Consider the following 15,933-nt stretch of genomic DNA (forward strand, 5'->3'; position numbering starts at 1 on the left):
TACGTGTGGCATCAAAGCCTACAGGCTGTAACTGAGACCTGAGAACACATGAAGAATCATGTACAGTTGGGGTATTAACGTGATTTCAAATGAGGTACCGGTGCTTGAGAACGTGCCATCGTAAGGCTCTGGAAAACCCTTTTGCAATAGCTTAGAAACAATCAAGTATACCTGTCATGCCATGCAAGCGGATACCAACAGGAATTTACATGCATTGTCGCAGTCTCTTCGGCGCTTACTTGCAAGCACTCATCCGATTCATCGCAGCCTCGTTGTGGAGGATCCGCACAGCCCCTTTTGCGGACGCATAGGGAAAGAACCGCATTTGAGAGCTCAGCTTGAAAGCAGGCTCTGGCAAAAATAGGAGATAACGGCTTCGCGCGTGATGGAAAACATTGGAGTTGAGAGGAAATCTCATGCACGAGAGCCTGAAGTTTGTTGGTCTCAAAATAGGTCATCTTAGGCACGAGAAGTGCACAACCAATATGAAGAGAGGGTAGGGGGATCTTGATATAAAGGGCGAGCATTCCTCTGCGACGACGAAGACCATAAACTCATACAAATGAGCCTATAGCTGCAACAAAACCAAACACTGCTTCGATAACCAAACCAAAAAGTTGTACTGCACACAAGATGAAGTTCTTTACCTTTCTCGTTGCCTTACTCTCCATGCTTTCGCTCTCAACAGGGCTTGCACCCAACTACACAGCGCGGTCTCCCAAGCCAGCACCCGCTCCAGTTCCGGGAATTTTTGATGACATCCTGGACTTCTCCTCTGATGTTGTTAACGCTTTGAGCGAAGCCGGAAAACTTGTATGGGATCAGCTCGATGAAGCTGAACAGGAACTGCTCGCAAGTGACGACCAACTTGTGGTCGACGGATGCAACGTCGTGAGATGCGGAGTGGAGCTCGGCTTCACATCTGTCAAGTGCCTCATTGAAGTTGTGGGTACCAAAGGCATTGGAAAGGTTGGCAAAAAGGAAAAGCTTGGCTGCCTGGCTGAAGTGAGTCATCCCTATGCTGTACCAGTCGATCGTTGCCGTCTCATACGGCGGAGCCATCAATATGCTAACAATCCGTTCGACAGGTCGCTGAGACGATCGATGACATCAAGAGTCATAAGCTTTGCGATTACTGCTGGGATGCCATCAAGAACAACGTACTACCTCAGGTAGAATCGGTGTGATATTTATTTCAGGCTAATAATAAAGGAAAGTCACAGAGATAGGTGAAGATTTCGCTTCGAGATGAGGAGAGTGGAATGAATGCTCAATTGGATGGACTATCTAGTAGATGTTTTGGGGGTTTTTATAGTGTAATTTAATGTAATTGCCAAATCAGCCCGTCAAGAAGAGCAGATTCTTTTCCTTTGAGGCATTAAGAACTCGAGAAGATCAAAAAAAGAGTTCACCACCGGTGTGGCTACATCTCTTGGCGCTCACGCTGGGAATCCAACTCGGAGCCTGTCGTCGAGTAGGCTATGGGCGTGTTGAATGTCGGACCTGTAACCCTTCCACCACCTAGCCAGTTTGACCTGACCCCCCGACCTAGAGGGGCGCCTACTGACTGGTGATCGGAATGGAATTGTTGGGACATATACGGGTATTGTGGGTGGCGTATACGTGTAGGCGAGATCAGTATACAGATACACGTGTGGAAGGTACCTTACGTTCGGTACCTGCCTGCCTAAGTGTATGAAAAATATTAAATGTCTAATAGGTAACAAGGAGTCTACACGCCCGGTGTCGACAGGTGAACATTACGTGTCCCGTCCATCGCTAAATGAGCATCTGGATCATCTCGGGATCCAAATTCCTCCATTCCCGTATGCCCGGTCTCTCAAGGCAGCGCCCTCCGTTCTCACCCCAGCCAAGTGAACCGGCATACGGTCTACCTGTTTCTGAACTCTGTCCCTCGTCTCAACATACCGATCAGCCAAGCTCATCTCGCTCCGCATGGTTCTCATCCTCTCCCGCGTCTCGATAGGACACCAGCTGTCACGGCTCAGACTAGCCACAGTGAGCAATACATCCGCCCCGTAGGCCTCAAGCGCGGCTTCAGAGCCAGCAACGGGAGGCGCAGCCATCCGCAACTGGCCCATGACGAGAACCTTGAGCTTTGTGTCGAGGAACAGAGCGCCGCCGAACTCGTGGATTAGGTGAACCGTGGCGACGTTCTTAGCGGCTACACGTGGTGTGGCATACGGTGCGGGGCCGACGGTGATGATGCTCTCGTGCCAGTCTATCGATATCGCTTCCAGTCCGGATCGGGGAACGACCCTCGCCCAGCCGAAGTAAACGCCACGCATTCGCATCCTCACGTCTTCTGGTATACCCTCGAGGTTCGCTGTCGGGATGCCCAGTTCCATCCCTCCTCTTCCTGTACCGCGGACAATTTTGCCGTCGAACTTGATTGGAAATGGATCGGTAGGACCGGAGTCGGGACCAATTACTTCGGGAGGGGCTTCTTGGAACCCAGCTTCACCGGACTGCCATGCGTCGTATCCCCCACTCCTTGTGGAGGCATACTGTTCCTCGTATGCCGTAACATGCGTCTTGATGCCGGACTTTTCTATGCCCGACTTTGCGTAAGCGATATGAGCGGCGTGCTTCGTCACAAACTTTGCTTGCGAGATCTTCTTCGTTCTAGACTGGACCACAGCGGCAGCTGGTCCGATGTACCTATTGACGACAGTCGTGGCTACGACAGACCCGGCCTTGATCCCTAGCTCCAGAGGCATGCTGGCAAAGCTCGCGCCGCGTGTAACACTCATATCCGTAGACGTACTCGCAACACGGAAGACGGGGCTTGGGCAAAGAACCTTCCTCTTGCCCCCGTCACCACCGCCTCCAGTGCATAGCACGAGCCGGAAGTACCCATCATCGGCGGCCGCGGGTATGCGCACGACGTGTGTCTCTCTGGGCATATGCTTTGCCAGATTCTTGGGTGCCTTTTTGAGAAACTTCTTCAAGTCGCGCTGACAGCCCCTCTCATCGCCCTCGGTCATGGCCGCGGGTGTCCCCTGCATAGAAGGCGTCACGTCGAGCCATGATGTGTTTGCGCCAACCAGAGACTTCAGGTTCATGCCCATGTTGCCTGAGAAGCCCTTCTGCTGCAGCCATACTGTCCGGGTTGGTGGCAGAGGAGCATCGGAGAAGATTGTGATGGTGATGGAGGTTGAGGGGCCGCGGTACCATACGAGCGCGCCCGAGTGGCGGAGGATGGAGTAATGCTTGGTGTACTCGAACGGATGACTTATCAGCCCGCCCGCGAAATACTTTGTCTCGTCTAGGGCGGTTTGCCAGAAAGTCTTTTCTTTCAATTGAGACTCTGTTGATACGGTTTCTGATGGGGTGTAATTGGGTGATATAGGGGGTCGATATGCCAGTGGAAACGTCTCTGCTGTTGCGGGAGGACCAGGGACGAAAGATCCAGGGCTAGACGGTGTGGGCGATGGAGAAGGACGATGACCTGCCACCGGAAACGTTTGGGCTGTTGAAGGGCCAGGAAAGGATGGCCCTGGAATGGACGGCGCGGGCGAGTCCTTACCACCTGCTACAAGCGACGGTGATGGCGATGGTGATGGTCGATAAGGTAGGTAATCTTTGTGAGCAGCAACGGGAGAAACACTGGGAGAAAAGTGTGGTGCTGGGATTGCAGGACCTGGCGATGGAATCCTCCCAGGTCTGAAGTCCGGTACAGGAGCGGCGAAAGCCAGGCGACCGTTAGCGTCGACTCCAGGGAACTCCTCATACGCTGGCGGTGGATCGTAGATTGATGTCGCTACAGACTGCCGAATGTTTGGCGTCGACCGAGCGGCGCGGAGAGGGCGTTGACGTTGGGGAAAGGGGTCGAAATCCGGAGGCGGCGGCGGACCTGGCGGAGGGCCCGGCAGGGGTTTGCGCTTGAAAGCGGTCTCCATGACTCTTGGGCCGGCGTTGCCGGTCACTCAGATCCTCTTGAATGCTGCGGGGACGCAATGTTCCTGGGGAAGCCCTTCACAGCTCGCTGGTACGAGACTTGTGGTTATGACTTCCAGCGAGTGTCGATGAAAAGACGAAGAAGCGGACTATCGTTGAGGCTACTCCCTATCGAGACCTCGTATCCGAGGATTGCGAACCCCCTGAGATTGCGATGAATCTGGAAGTGTCTCATCACGTGTCGCCAAGCTGTCAAGTGTTGAGAAGAGCTCATGGGTCTGTTGATTGATGCTGTGTAGTCAGCAGCATTCCCTGCCAGGATCAACTGGCCATAGCGCCCATAATTGTCACCTTAGCGAGCCTGAGACTGAGAATTGAAATTGCTGGGGGTAAGTGATGCGAATAGAAGTTGCAGAGACTCTCAGGTGGCCACAGTCTAGCATCTGACGATACATTTTCCGATATTCATCAGCTAACTGAACATTCTAGGTTAGATCACGACAGTGTTCGGGTCTTTTCAGAACCCTTAAATTCAAGGGAACCTCCCCGACAAACCTTCAGTCTCGAGCTAAAATATAACGGCAGGCAAATCCGCCACTAAACTCTGACAATTTGACACCGAGCCACATTCCAAGGGCCACAATACAAGCGGCCTTTCAGTGGATCTATTACCTCCTACCGTATGGAGTTATCAAAGTGCGATGGTCTACACAGTAGGTATTATGGCGGCTCGACTGAACTCTCCATGTGGACGGCCTTAGCCGTGCTCAAAGAGGCGTCGCATTGCCAACATGTAAACGCCTTTTAGGGTGAGTTACACTGGACATATCAGCCGCCGGTCCGCGTAACTTACAACGAGCATTAGCAGTTAACATCGCCTCAGCTGAACACAACTTTGTGATGGTGGCACAACCTTGCCGATCTTGACACCAGTCGGCAACGTTGCCACACACTGTAGCTCTCTAGCAACCCGAGCATCGGTGTCACGGAGAAGACTATTCGGCGCCGAAGAAATCTCCAATTCCCGCCGGCGGAGAGTTTGACTTCTCTCCCAAACCCGCGCCGTGCCCTTGCATATGCACTCCGTGCTGCATCGGCAACGCTCGTCCGGGGGGCCGCAAGTCCACGACCCTGAAAATCATCGAGCTCTCCGTCGTCCGCGGCGTAAGGAGCTGTCATCTAAACGACTCGCGTCCACATCAATGCAATCCTGTCCCCAAACGGCTCTTGCCACACACATCGTATTTCAGCATTCGCATTCGCACCCTCGCTCGTACCAACACCAAACACTGAAGACGTTCGACGAGTCGAATGAATAAGGCAAGGACAAACATTGGACCAATACCCGGAACCCTTCAGCATCCCGAAATCCGCGGTCTCATGGCTGGCACCGTCAGATGTGTGTCGCTATGAAACGCGGCGTCCCACCATCCCAAATGCCGTTCTACGCTCAAGCCCCCAACAAACACAGCTCCCCCGCCTCGACATCGCCCAGTATAACGTCACCAGAGATCATCGGACGGGAAGCCGTGTTGCTTCGATTGGTTTGAGGTTACACCGTTCATCCCCGGGGCGTGCTCGGCTCCGGTCGTAAACGTGTCTTTCGCGTCTTCGGCGAGCATGAACCCGGGCACAAGTTGTTCGTCTGCATTTGGGCAGATATAAGCTGCTCGCCATCCTGCTAATAGAATGGGGAGCTATTGGCAGAAAGACTTTTCTTATCGTCAGAACTAAGTCATCAATCATAGGACGGCGTGCCGACAACACTACAGCACTCAACATGATTATTCCACACGATATCTCGAGCTTGGGCAATGTACGACTGGCGGTCGCATTGCCTATTGTTCTCTTTGCTTTGGTAGATACCGCGGCATTGAGCCATTGATACTAGGACGTCACATGCTAATTGCTGATGCAGGGTGTTTTCCGTCTGATCTCGAGGGTGGTTTACAACATTTACTTCCACCCACTGAAAGACTACCCTGGGCCGAAGCTCCACGCCGCTACCCGTATCCCGCTCAGTCGAATGATCACCAGCGGTAAAGCTCACAAGAGACTGGCAGAGCTTCACAAGCAATATGGACCTGTGGTCAGGCTCGGCCCAGATACAATCGACTGGGCCGACCCGCGGGCTTTCAAGGACTTGATGGGCCACAGCAAGGGCGGTGGTGGCATGGAGAACTACAAAGACCCTGTCAATGCTAGGTACAAGCCGCACAGCATCATCAACTCCGGCCGCGAGGATCACGCGCGTATTCGCCGCGTTCTAGCCCACGGATTTTCCGCTCAGGCCATGGTCGATCAGCAACCTCTGATTCAAGCTCAGATCGACTTATTAATCCGGCGACTTCATGAGAACTGTGAGGACGGAGGGAAAGCGCTGAATATGGTTTCGTGGTATAATTGGACGACTTTTGACATCATTGGTGACCTGGCCTTTGGCGAGCCCTTTGGTTGTCTGGAGAACTCAGACTATCACCCGTGGGTGTCAATCATCTTCGACAATATTCATGCCGGTGTATGGAGAAATCAGTTCCAGCGATACTGGATTACACGCCCATTTGCCAGGCGGTTGATTCCGAAAGAGTTGAAGAACAAGACAAAGTTCCACAATGACATGAGCCAGGAGAAGGTTCAACGCCGTATGGCACTCGGCGAGTCAAGGCCGGACTTCGTCCAGTCTATGATGATGAAGGAGGGCCCTTTGGTACGTGTAGTCCCTAGCATGTCTCATTGTCCCTGGGTACCGAAACTAACGAAACACTTGTTTAGGCGATGTCAAAGCCGGAAATTGAGCAAACCGCAGACACCTTGATCATTGCAGGCTCAGAAACAACGGCATCTGTGCTTTCAGGAGTAACTTACTTCCTAACGATGCATCCCGAAGCCATGGCCAAATTGGCACAAGAAGTCCGCACATCATTCAACTCAGAGCAAGAAATCGATGTTCTCAGTGTTCAGAAACTCCGTTACATGCTCGCAGTCCTCGATGAGAGCATGCGCGTTTACCCAGTCGTACCCATGGGTCTCACTCGAGTTGTCAAGCCGGGCGGCGACTACATCTGCGAAAGGTTCGTGCCGGCGGGTGTAAGTGTCTTCAAAACAACTGCAGATCTAAACAGATCACGTTGCTGACAAAAAGCCAACAGACGCGAGTGATGGTCTCCCAGTGGCCCATGTACCACAACGATAAGTACTTCGCAGAGCCCGAATCTTTCATCCCCGAGAGATGGCTTGGAGACTCCCGCTTCGAGAACGACGATAAAGCTGCTCTCCAGCCATTCTCTTTCGGTCCTAGGAACTGCATTGGTCGGAAGTAAGTTAAGCCATTGAAACAAGATGCACGACACAAAACTTGTGTTAACTTGACCTTTACAGCCTGGCCATGTCCGAAATGCGAGTAATTCTTGCCAGAGTCATCTGGAACTTTGACATGCAAGTCGCAGACGACAGCAAGAACTGGACTGATCAACAGCTGTTTGGTTTGTGGAAGAAGGGTCCTCTGAATGTGAGGTTGACGCCTCGGAAGATAGTGTGAGAGGATATCTCAATGGGCACGTGGATTACCGCACCGAGCATCAATTAAGGAATCTTTCTCGCATGTTTTACCTTAGCATGGACGCATTCAAAACACGACAAGATTGAAACAGCCTAATTAGTTAATAATACCACATTTTTTACCCTACAGCTTCGACTTAAACTCAAGCTTTAATTGCTCTTCTGCCTTCTTTGTCTCCTTCTTCCACCACTCAACCCTGGCGTTGATAACTTCAGAAAACGCTTCAAGCCATTTAGGGTCGAACTTTGGCAGCAATCTGCCTGTAGTTCCTTGCACAGGCTCGCCGGCGATTGCCCGCAATGCTTCAAAGTATTGTTCGAAGTCGGGCGACAGAGTGAAGAAGGGAATGCCATCACCCTTGTACTTCAACCTCTCCTTCTCCCACTTTTCTTGCTCAATTCGAGGGGGCAATTTCCCGCGGCTCGCCAAGACTCGTGCCGCTGCAACGGCTTGCCACTCAAAGACGCGGAAAGTAAAGCCGCCCGTGACCTGCACGATAGAGTCAGTACATGAGCTCCAGGCACGAAGTTCTACTGAAATCAAGACGTACCATCCCAACAAATGCAAGGGTTGGGTCGTCGATATTGAAGACATGCTGGTAAAGTCCCGGCACTCGTCTATTCTCCACCTTCTGCTTGGGCAAGAATGGGAAGCTGAAGTCATAACCGGTTGCAAAGACGACAGTGTCAACTTCATCCACGGTACTTCCATCGCTGAACGTGATGCGCCCACTTTTTGGACAGAAACTAGTGATCTGCGGCTTGATCGTGATATCGGGGTGCGTAAAGGGCGCCCACCCGAATGCGGCCAGGGGTTCTCTAAGTGATGCAATGACCGGCTTTTGAGACACCAGCCGAATATCGTGGAGCGCATCAAACGCAGACACGGAGCCGCCGACAACAATAACTTTCTGTGAATAGTCAGCTCAGATCTCAATATATCAAATGTACGGATGCTGGCATACTTTTCCTCGGAACTCTTCCGGGTCACGGAAATGCTTGCTATGCTTGATTCTGCCTGCAAATTTCTCGTTGAATTCGACAAGACCGGGGATTTCGGGGATATGAGGCAAGTAAAAGTGACCTGATGCCACAACCACTGCATCGAAAGTTTCTTGCCACCAGTAGTCCTTCGACTTTCCGGGTACAACCTTTCGCAACGTGAGGACCCATTCGTCACCCCTTTTTTCTGCAAGTTCAACCGTGGTGCTGAACTCAATCAACTTATCGTGCCCTCCTCGAGTGAAAATTCCCTCGACCCATTCTCTTATCAATTCTCGATGTCTGAATGGAGCGCCCGGGCCATATTGTGCCAATGTTCGATCGGATAGGACCTGAGGTATCGGCTCCTGCGTAAACGCCATGATTTCGGGAGTGATATTACTGTGCAGCGTCTCATGAATACCCGTGTCCGAATACCGTAATTGGTGAGAGTTGTTCTTTTCGGATCTCGGAGTTTCTGTAGGGAAGCTTTGAGGGATTTCAATCGGCGCATTTGCGCGTTGTTTGACTAATGCGCGCAAGGAAGGGATCCGGGGTGGCAGTTCCGGAGTGTAGACCCTACATGTATAGACACACAGGTCAGATCTCATTCAATTCACAACTGATATGAGGATAATAGCCTTCAGGGATATACTCACCATGTCCCTCCAGCCAAGTCGCGCCGTTCGAAGACGCGTACAACATCAAACGCCTGTTCCTTCACCAAAGCGTCCGTTGCGATGGCTCCAGCCGGGCCGGCGCCAATGACTGCGACCCTCCGAATTTCCTCAGGCATCCTGAATCGTCGGGACTTCTAGAAGCTGAATTGAAGATTCACGAAGGCTAACCTTAGTTGAGAGCAATCGTTGTCAATACGCAGCGGTGCTTGCAAGAAACAATCCCACGCCGGTCTCGTTCCATCCGAACTGTCTCATCGAACAGTGAGCTAATTCCCGAGCGTCCATTGGCGATATCGGCTGCGGCATCAGCTCATGTCGGACACAGTCCGAGATGTCGTGATAAGCTCTCTCCATCAACATGTAGCTTACCAACATAACTGGTCAGGGTGGAGTCCTTCGGTGATTGCATCACAACCCTTGAAGGAAACGCAACGCGGGACTTGTCCCTGCGCTAAGTAGACTGGATGCGCGTGTTGTCACTCGTTTCGTCCAGACAGAACAAGAACATGCAACGGAGCCTTTCCCATCGCGAAAGAGGGGCTCATACTAAGATAATGTGTCATTATTGATCTACAGCCAAAATTATACTGATCAGACCTGGCATTCCAAAACAGGTACACTCAACGACGGCAGTGAACGGGATGGAATAGAGTCCCCGACAATTGGAACCACAAATACTTGGGAGGTCATATTTGAATATGTAAATGGCGGGATGTAGTTCCTACAGAACGTATCTAAAGTGCTCATTTTCCTTATCGGTCAAGTCCTTGAATGCGAGTCTATCCCGCTCATTTTCGTCTAGGCCGAGAGCATCCCGTCTCCTGTTTTCTCTATAGAGGATAACATAGAGGCCCAACGAAGACAGAATAGTGATGCAGTAGCTAGGAAACCGATGTTAGAGGAGTTGAAAAGATGTTGCCTAGGTCGGCTTTTGACATACCAAATAATCAACCCCGTCCATAGCTGAGGATAATGTTGGGGTTTAGTCTCGCTCTTCACAAGCTGAGGCCCAACTATGTTTCCAACGCAATATGCGACAAATACGGCAGATGCCATGAAGCTCTTCTTGGTTTCTCCTGCAACATTGCTGGCCCCAAGGGTGACCGTCAAGCTGACGACCGGCCCAAAGAAGCCAATAAGTGAGTATCCGACAACAGGGGCAATGGGACGATGGCCCCAGTCTGACTTCCATATAATAACAAAGCCCGCAATGACTGGGAGAGTGCATCCTATCAGTACTGGGATCCGGATATTGCGGTATTTGGAGCAGAGCCATCCAGCGACGGGGATACCAATGGCGCAAATTGCACCTAGCGGGAATTGAAAAAGAATGCTGTCTAAAGCCGAGTATCCGAATGTCGAAACGATGAGGGGACCGAACCCAGATACAGCTCCGTTGACTGTATACCTGATAGCCAGTTAGTTTGCGCATTCGAGGGGAAATTTTGGACTCCTCTTACCCCGAGGCCATGGTCAAGGCGACTAGCCAGACCTTGACGTCCAGTAGTGCTTCCTTGATCTGAGCAGTCTTGATGGTTTGATTCTTAACTCCAGTTTGTCCCTGACGCAATCTCTCAATTGCGACAGCTCGCTCTTCCGGAGTGAGAAACCAGGCGGTCAGGGGAGAGTTGGGAAGGAAGAAACACCAAATACCAAATAGGAACGTTAAGCCTCCAGCAAGTACATAGATGTACTGCCATGGAGTCAACGCGCCTCCTTGTATTTGGGCAAATCCGTAGTTGAGAGCGCTTCCAATGATGGTGAACCAGCCAGTTCCGGAAAACCACCAACTCTGGCGGAGTGCTTGTTCTCTTTGGGTGTAATAGCCGCTGACGGTAGTCATGAAAGCTGTTGGAATGACAGACTCGGTGAAACCTATATCACATGATGAGCGTCACTTCAGTCTCTACTCAAACTCCATCGCTATCCAATAACTCGTGGGATTATGGCTCCTCACCCAAGAAGAATCTTTGAACCAGGAGACCTTGCCAAGTCGTCACTCCCGCTGTCGCAGCACAAATGACTGCCCAAATCATGACCACGGGGCCAAGTGTCCATCTGGTATTGAAGCGTTGAAGTAGATACGTCATTGGATACGAACCTATCAGCTGACCGAAGTAGAATATCGAAGTTGCCCAACTTAGTCGTGTTGTGTCGGTCTTTGGCGGGGTGAAAGAGGTATCGACAACTGAAAGATGCAGGTCACCAGTCATTCCGAATAACGCAGCACTGCCAAGAATTGCCTATACGCAGCTGTGAGTCTTGTTCAAATGTTCAAAGAGCCTGCTTAAGTGCCCACCTTATCATAGTAAACCAAACCATAGCCTTGATCGCATCGTTTCATGTTAGCATCGCGCCCGACCCGTTACTGAGAGTTTTGGGTACTTTGCTGCAATTACCTATGACCATGGCTGGCATCAAGAAGAGATCGATTTTCTGGAGCACCCTCCTCTCAATGACAAGATCAATGGCAAGAGCTTCCTCGCCAATTGTCTCCAGTTTGACTGCCTGACTAGGTGCATATTTGTCATGTGCTCCTGATACTGTGAATGATCCATCGTCAAGGGCCGTATGGCGGCTATCCCTAGTGGTATCGTTTGTCATTTTGATGATTGCCGATTCTTGTGGGAAGGACAATAGTTTGGAGGCATTCGGTTGTTTGAGGCCACCCTTGATGAGAGTTTCCTGAGTACAGGCAGTCAACGCGTGCAGAAACAACAGTCAAGACTAACAGACTAATCCTTGCGACTTCAAAATCTTGGCCTGTCCACGCCATTCCCGAGAATGCCTCGACACAGCATTGGCAGATTGCCTCATCTGGATCCTTCCTGACGAATACTTCGGCCCCACAGCGATGCATCCTCTGCCAGGGACCAGCTTCAAGACCAGACGGCACATCTTTGGACATATAACCAAAAGCCTCGGTATCTGTGGTCCGATAGTAATATCCCGACATCGGCTTTCCTCTGTTTTCAAAGGATCGAGATTCTCATTCGGTAAAATCTAGACTTGACAATGGGATTACCAATACCTTGGCTAAACCCTTGCAGCGCAAAGGCGTGGCAACGAAACCATCCTCAGTTCACGAAATTGAAATAGAGAAGGGGTGTCTGCTGCAGAAGGGCTACATGTATTACTGTTAATTGAACCTCACGCGCTATTAAGATAAGAAGCAAGAGACCTGCCAGTCTCGGCGTAGCGAGCCCCTAGGTAACTACAAGTTCCCTCGTCCTCCCTTCAAGATGACAACCACGACCTCAAAGACAGCTCCAGTCCATGTACCTTACATTCAAGCTACCGAGACAAGCGAGCAGCTAGATTGGGCAGATCTGGTGGCCTTGGACCTATCCAAATTTGACAAGTCCGGGGGTAAAGAGGAGCTTGCAGAAGAATTCACGAGAGCGATTGAACAGATAGGTACGATCACAACGCATGCATTACTGTTTCATCATCAAAGTCATTAGACAGTTAAAGCTGAAATCCCACTTTTAAGGCTTCTTTTACGTCATCAACCATGGTCTCAGTCGGGAAGCCATCGATCAGCAGTATGCTCTGGCCTCGTCCGTTCTCAGTCTGTCGGATGAAGACAAGGCACCATACAGAGCAGCACTTGAGGCCGGCGATTTCAATGGTTGGAAGCCCCCAGGCACCAGAGAGCTGATCCCAGGCGTCCGGGACAACTTCGAGATTTACAACATCCCAAAGTTCATCTCGGAGCATGCGTCACGACCGCACCCCGATGTAGTCACAGAGAACTTCGCGTCAATCGAGCAGTTCTCCCGATACGTCAACGACGAGATTATCCGGAAGCTTCTCATCATATTTGCGCTGGCACTTGGTCTTGAGGACGAGGAGTGGTTCGTCAAGAAGCATCGTTACGAGAAGTCTAGCGGCGACCATCTCCGATACATGAAGTATTACGCGAGAACCGATGAGGAGAATCGAAAGCTGGGTGGTGTTTGGCTGAAGGGGTATGAATGTCTCCTGGAAGAAATGCTTTCTGTCCGCCCCAATGGCATGTGCCCAATACTAACAAAGAGATTGAAGACACTCAGATATGGGTAGTCTGACATTGCTCTTTCGGCAACCTGTCGCTGCGCTCCAGGTCCTCACGAACGACGGGACCTGGAAGTGGGTGCGCCCGCAAACGGACGCGCTGACGGTGAACATTGCTGATGCGCTGCAATTCCTCACAAGTAAGTTGACCTGTTTTCGATGCCTTCTAAACGCGTGGTCATTGACACCTCCATAGACGGGTACCTTAAGTCAAGCATCCACAGAGTCGTAGCGCCTCCGAAAGACCAAGCACATATCGATCGTCTGGGGGTTATTTACATGGTTCGCATAGAAGATGATACGGACCTGGTCCCGATTAAGGAGTCTCCCGTTCTACAGAAGCTTGGCCTCTCTGAGGGCGCGATACTTGGAAGTGACGGTAAGCCTGTGAAGGCAGGAGAGTGGGTGAGGGAGAGGATAATCAAGAACATCGGTGCCACGAGTCAGTCCAATGGTGACAATTCGGTCAATGATCTAGAAGTCATCAAGGGTGTCAAGACAACATATTTTGATTGAGATTCATGACCAATGGTGGTAGCCTTTGATGTAGGGCTATTCTAAAAAGTATTCGAGACATAGATCAAGGTGATGCACCAGTTGGTACAAGGGGACTCTACTCGCGTCATACAGATACGTAGATGTTCTTGGCTGCGCATGGCAGTGAGACCGTAGCACCAAAGTCCAGTCAGGAGAGCAACCGCGGAGTCTCTCAATGATTTTGCACAAATTGACCTAGGCCCCCATCTTATAATCCCTTTTCGGGCGAGAAACTTTGTCATTTCGACAACTCTTCAATACCGATTCATCGGGGCAAAAGAATCTTCTTCACAACAGCATCACGCTTCATAGTCCAGTCTGGAGTCAAAGTTTTCACAACCGGAAGGTACAATAGCATTGTCCAAACTTCAACCGCGCCGACTAGAAGTTTCACTCTCAAAATGTCCGGCATTCCTCTCACCGCTGGCATTGAAGCATCCAACAGGCGGCCTACACACAAAGGCCCCGGCCCTGCGTTTGAGCCCGGTCCCGCCGATTTCAAAGCAGCAAAAAAGGCTGAGCGCAGAGCCGAGAAAGAGCAGCGACGCGAAGTTGAGGGTCCGTCTCGCACAGAGAGCATTGTCCAGTCAATCAAAGACAAGGTCTCGTCCGATTCAAATACGCCTAAAAATCCAAGGATAGAGAGGGACCGGGACGGTGTTCCTATCTAGTGACTGTTGGGTGGATCATGTCGCGAGCAAGAAAGTCAGTAGAAGCAGCAGAGTGAGAGGCCGTCCAACATTCAAGCCATATTATTAGCAACGCTTATTTCTACAAGAACAAATTGAACAAAACCACTCATACATCTCAACGTCGGTGTATGATAAGCCAGCCTCCAGTGATATCTTCAATCCTGCAGCCTGCAAAGCGGGCCGCGGGAAGCTTTGAGTCTTACAGCAAGACAAGTCATCTCACCCTCACGTGGCCCTACTGATCGCTTGACAGATCCAAGCATGACGTAGTTGGTCTGAGAGTGCGGCTGATCATCGCGGGCTGAATGCATACACAGTACATAGGCTGTGTGCGCTGCGCCCCGGTGCCCGGCTATGCCAGTAGAGCTACGTCATTCGCCAACGACGCCGATCCGGCCCCGCCCCGGCTAGCTCGTCCCCGCTCCCTGCCTCCAGGAATCTGCAAGAGCCCCACAACGCGGAACAGCCCCGTGAATCCACTCCCTCCGGTCAGATGATTGAAATCAGTGTACATCGTCTTACCCTTTTGCGTAAGTCCCCAGGGCGGCAGAAAGTCGCTCATTGCAAGGCTGATTTAGGTGACAGCTTTCAGGACCCTGCGATTCGCTTATTCGGAGTTTTATGAGCTCATCCTGGATATTCCATGATCCTTCGCGCCGCTAGAAGCCTTCTGGAAGGCAGACTTCCCGGTGATCGTGGCTTCCATCGAAGCTTGTTTCTTCGCCCCTAGCAGGCACACAGGTAGGATAGGCAGGAAACTTGGCCTTACTTTCTCTACCATCACTCGATATTCTACTTAAGCCATCAGTCCCTTCCATCTACTATGTTCCTACATCTGCATCGTCATCAATATCAATCTCATCACATAGACATACCGTTCCATCCACCTCAAAGGGAACACAAAATAAGCACTCATACCAAACCCTCAAATACAACAGTCCTCTTCAAAAAGGACTGGTCAAGGTCAACCTACTACAAACAAATTCCATACGATTCTCGGTACCTGGATTCTTGACGCTCAAGATGTGTATCCCATTTCGATCAAAGAAGCACACGTATAGCGGCTCCGAGTACGCACCAAGACCAGCCATGGGCGGTACACCGAATTACGGTGCCATGCCGGGCTACGTCAATGATTCCAGCGGTGGCTGGCGCAGAAGCCGCATGCACGGAAACCACAGAGATTATAACGCGGGCTACACGGGAGTGAGTGCTGGGGGCTTCGGCTGGGGCGGTGATAGCGGCGGTGGAGGACACCACGGAGGAGGTGGTCACCATGGGGGAGGCGGTCACCATGGGGGAGGGGGTGGTTGCGATGGAGGTGGTGGAGGTGGCGGAGGTGGAGGCGGTGGTGATGGGGGCGGCGGTGGAGGCGGTGGATGCTAAACTTGGAGTACGGGTGGTGGATGGGATGCCTTTCGTCGATACCTTTATGACTTGCGATACCTGTTCTTAGTCAGCAGACAATGATTATGAATAATGCTTATAGACTTCTTCAGACGAACTCA

At 51.3% G+C, this 15,933-nt stretch overlaps 8 protein-coding genes across 8 annotated transcripts; 5 read left to right on the forward strand and 3 right to left on the reverse strand.

Moving 5' to 3' along the window:
* Positions 1-633: 633 nt before the first annotated feature.
* CPAR01_03367 (uncharacterized protein) lies at positions 634-1,187 on the forward strand (the record flags this gene model as incomplete). Its single annotated transcript, XM_060487654.1, has 2 exons — positions 634-1,005; positions 1,089-1,187. 2 exons carry the CDS (start codon positions 634-636, stop codon positions 1,185-1,187), a joined length of 471 nt encoding a protein of 156 aa, XP_060354982.1.
* Positions 1,188-1,796: 609 nt separating this feature from the next.
* CPAR01_03368 (uncharacterized protein) lies at positions 1,797-3,923 on the reverse strand (the record flags this gene model as incomplete). Its single annotated transcript, XM_060487655.1, has 1 exon — positions 1,797-3,923. The coding sequence occupies one exon, from the start codon at positions 3,921-3,923 to the stop codon at positions 1,797-1,799; it is 2,127 nt and encodes a 708-aa protein (XP_060354983.1).
* A 1,778-nt stretch (positions 3,924-5,701) lies between these two features.
* On the forward strand, positions 5,702-7,459 carry CPAR01_03369 (cytochrome P450; the record flags this gene model as incomplete). Its single annotated transcript, XM_060487656.1, has 5 exons — positions 5,702-5,779; positions 5,840-6,628; positions 6,694-7,008; positions 7,071-7,237; positions 7,300-7,459. The coding sequence occupies 5 exons, from the start codon at positions 5,702-5,704 to the stop codon at positions 7,457-7,459; spliced, it is 1,509 nt and encodes a 502-aa protein (XP_060354984.1).
* Positions 7,460-7,603: 144 nt separating this feature from the next.
* On the reverse strand, positions 7,604-9,256 carry CPAR01_03370 (thiol-specific monooxygenase; the record flags this gene model as incomplete). The annotated part of the gene is made up of 4 exons (XM_060487657.1): positions 7,604-7,969; positions 8,031-8,390; positions 8,445-9,039; positions 9,120-9,256. The coding sequence occupies 4 exons, from the start codon at positions 9,254-9,256 to the stop codon at positions 7,604-7,606; spliced, it is 1,458 nt and encodes a 485-aa protein (XP_060354985.1).
* Positions 9,257-9,861: 605 nt separating this feature from the next.
* Positions 9,862-11,744, reverse strand: CPAR01_03371 (allantoate permease; the record flags this gene model as incomplete). Its single annotated transcript, XM_060487658.1, has 6 exons — positions 9,862-10,021; positions 10,081-10,548; positions 10,601-11,015; positions 11,242-11,383; positions 11,440-11,465; positions 11,540-11,744. The coding sequence occupies 6 exons, from the start codon at positions 11,742-11,744 to the stop codon at positions 9,862-9,864; spliced, it is 1,416 nt and encodes a 471-aa protein (XP_060354986.1).
* A 638-nt stretch (positions 11,745-12,382) lies between these two features.
* On the forward strand, positions 12,383-13,712 carry CPAR01_03372 (flavonol synthase; the record flags this gene model as incomplete). The annotated part of the gene is made up of 4 exons (XM_060487659.1): positions 12,383-12,557; positions 12,634-13,111; positions 13,188-13,336; positions 13,393-13,712. The coding sequence occupies 4 exons, from the start codon at positions 12,383-12,385 to the stop codon at positions 13,710-13,712; spliced, it is 1,122 nt and encodes a 373-aa protein (XP_060354987.1).
* Positions 13,713-14,134: 422 nt separating this feature from the next.
* Positions 14,135-14,404, forward strand: CPAR01_03373 (uncharacterized protein; the record flags this gene model as incomplete). The annotated part of the gene is made up of 1 exon (XM_060487660.1): positions 14,135-14,404. The coding sequence occupies one exon, from the start codon at positions 14,135-14,137 to the stop codon at positions 14,402-14,404; it is 270 nt and encodes an 89-aa protein (XP_060354988.1).
* Positions 14,405-15,448: 1,044 nt separating this feature from the next.
* CPAR01_03374 (uncharacterized protein) lies at positions 15,449-15,811 on the forward strand (the record flags this gene model as incomplete). Its single annotated transcript, XM_060487661.1, has 1 exon — positions 15,449-15,811. The coding sequence occupies one exon, from the start codon at positions 15,449-15,451 to the stop codon at positions 15,809-15,811; it is 363 nt and encodes a 120-aa protein (XP_060354989.1).
* Between the last annotated feature and the right edge of the window lie 122 nt (positions 15,812-15,933).

Source organism: Colletotrichum paranaense, assembly GCF_030867605.1.
Source record: "Colletotrichum paranaense strain IMI 384185 chromosome Unknown Scaffold_2.1, whole genome shotgun sequence".
NCBI lineage: Eukaryota > Fungi > Ascomycota > Sordariomycetes > Glomerellales > Glomerellaceae > Colletotrichum > Colletotrichum paranaense.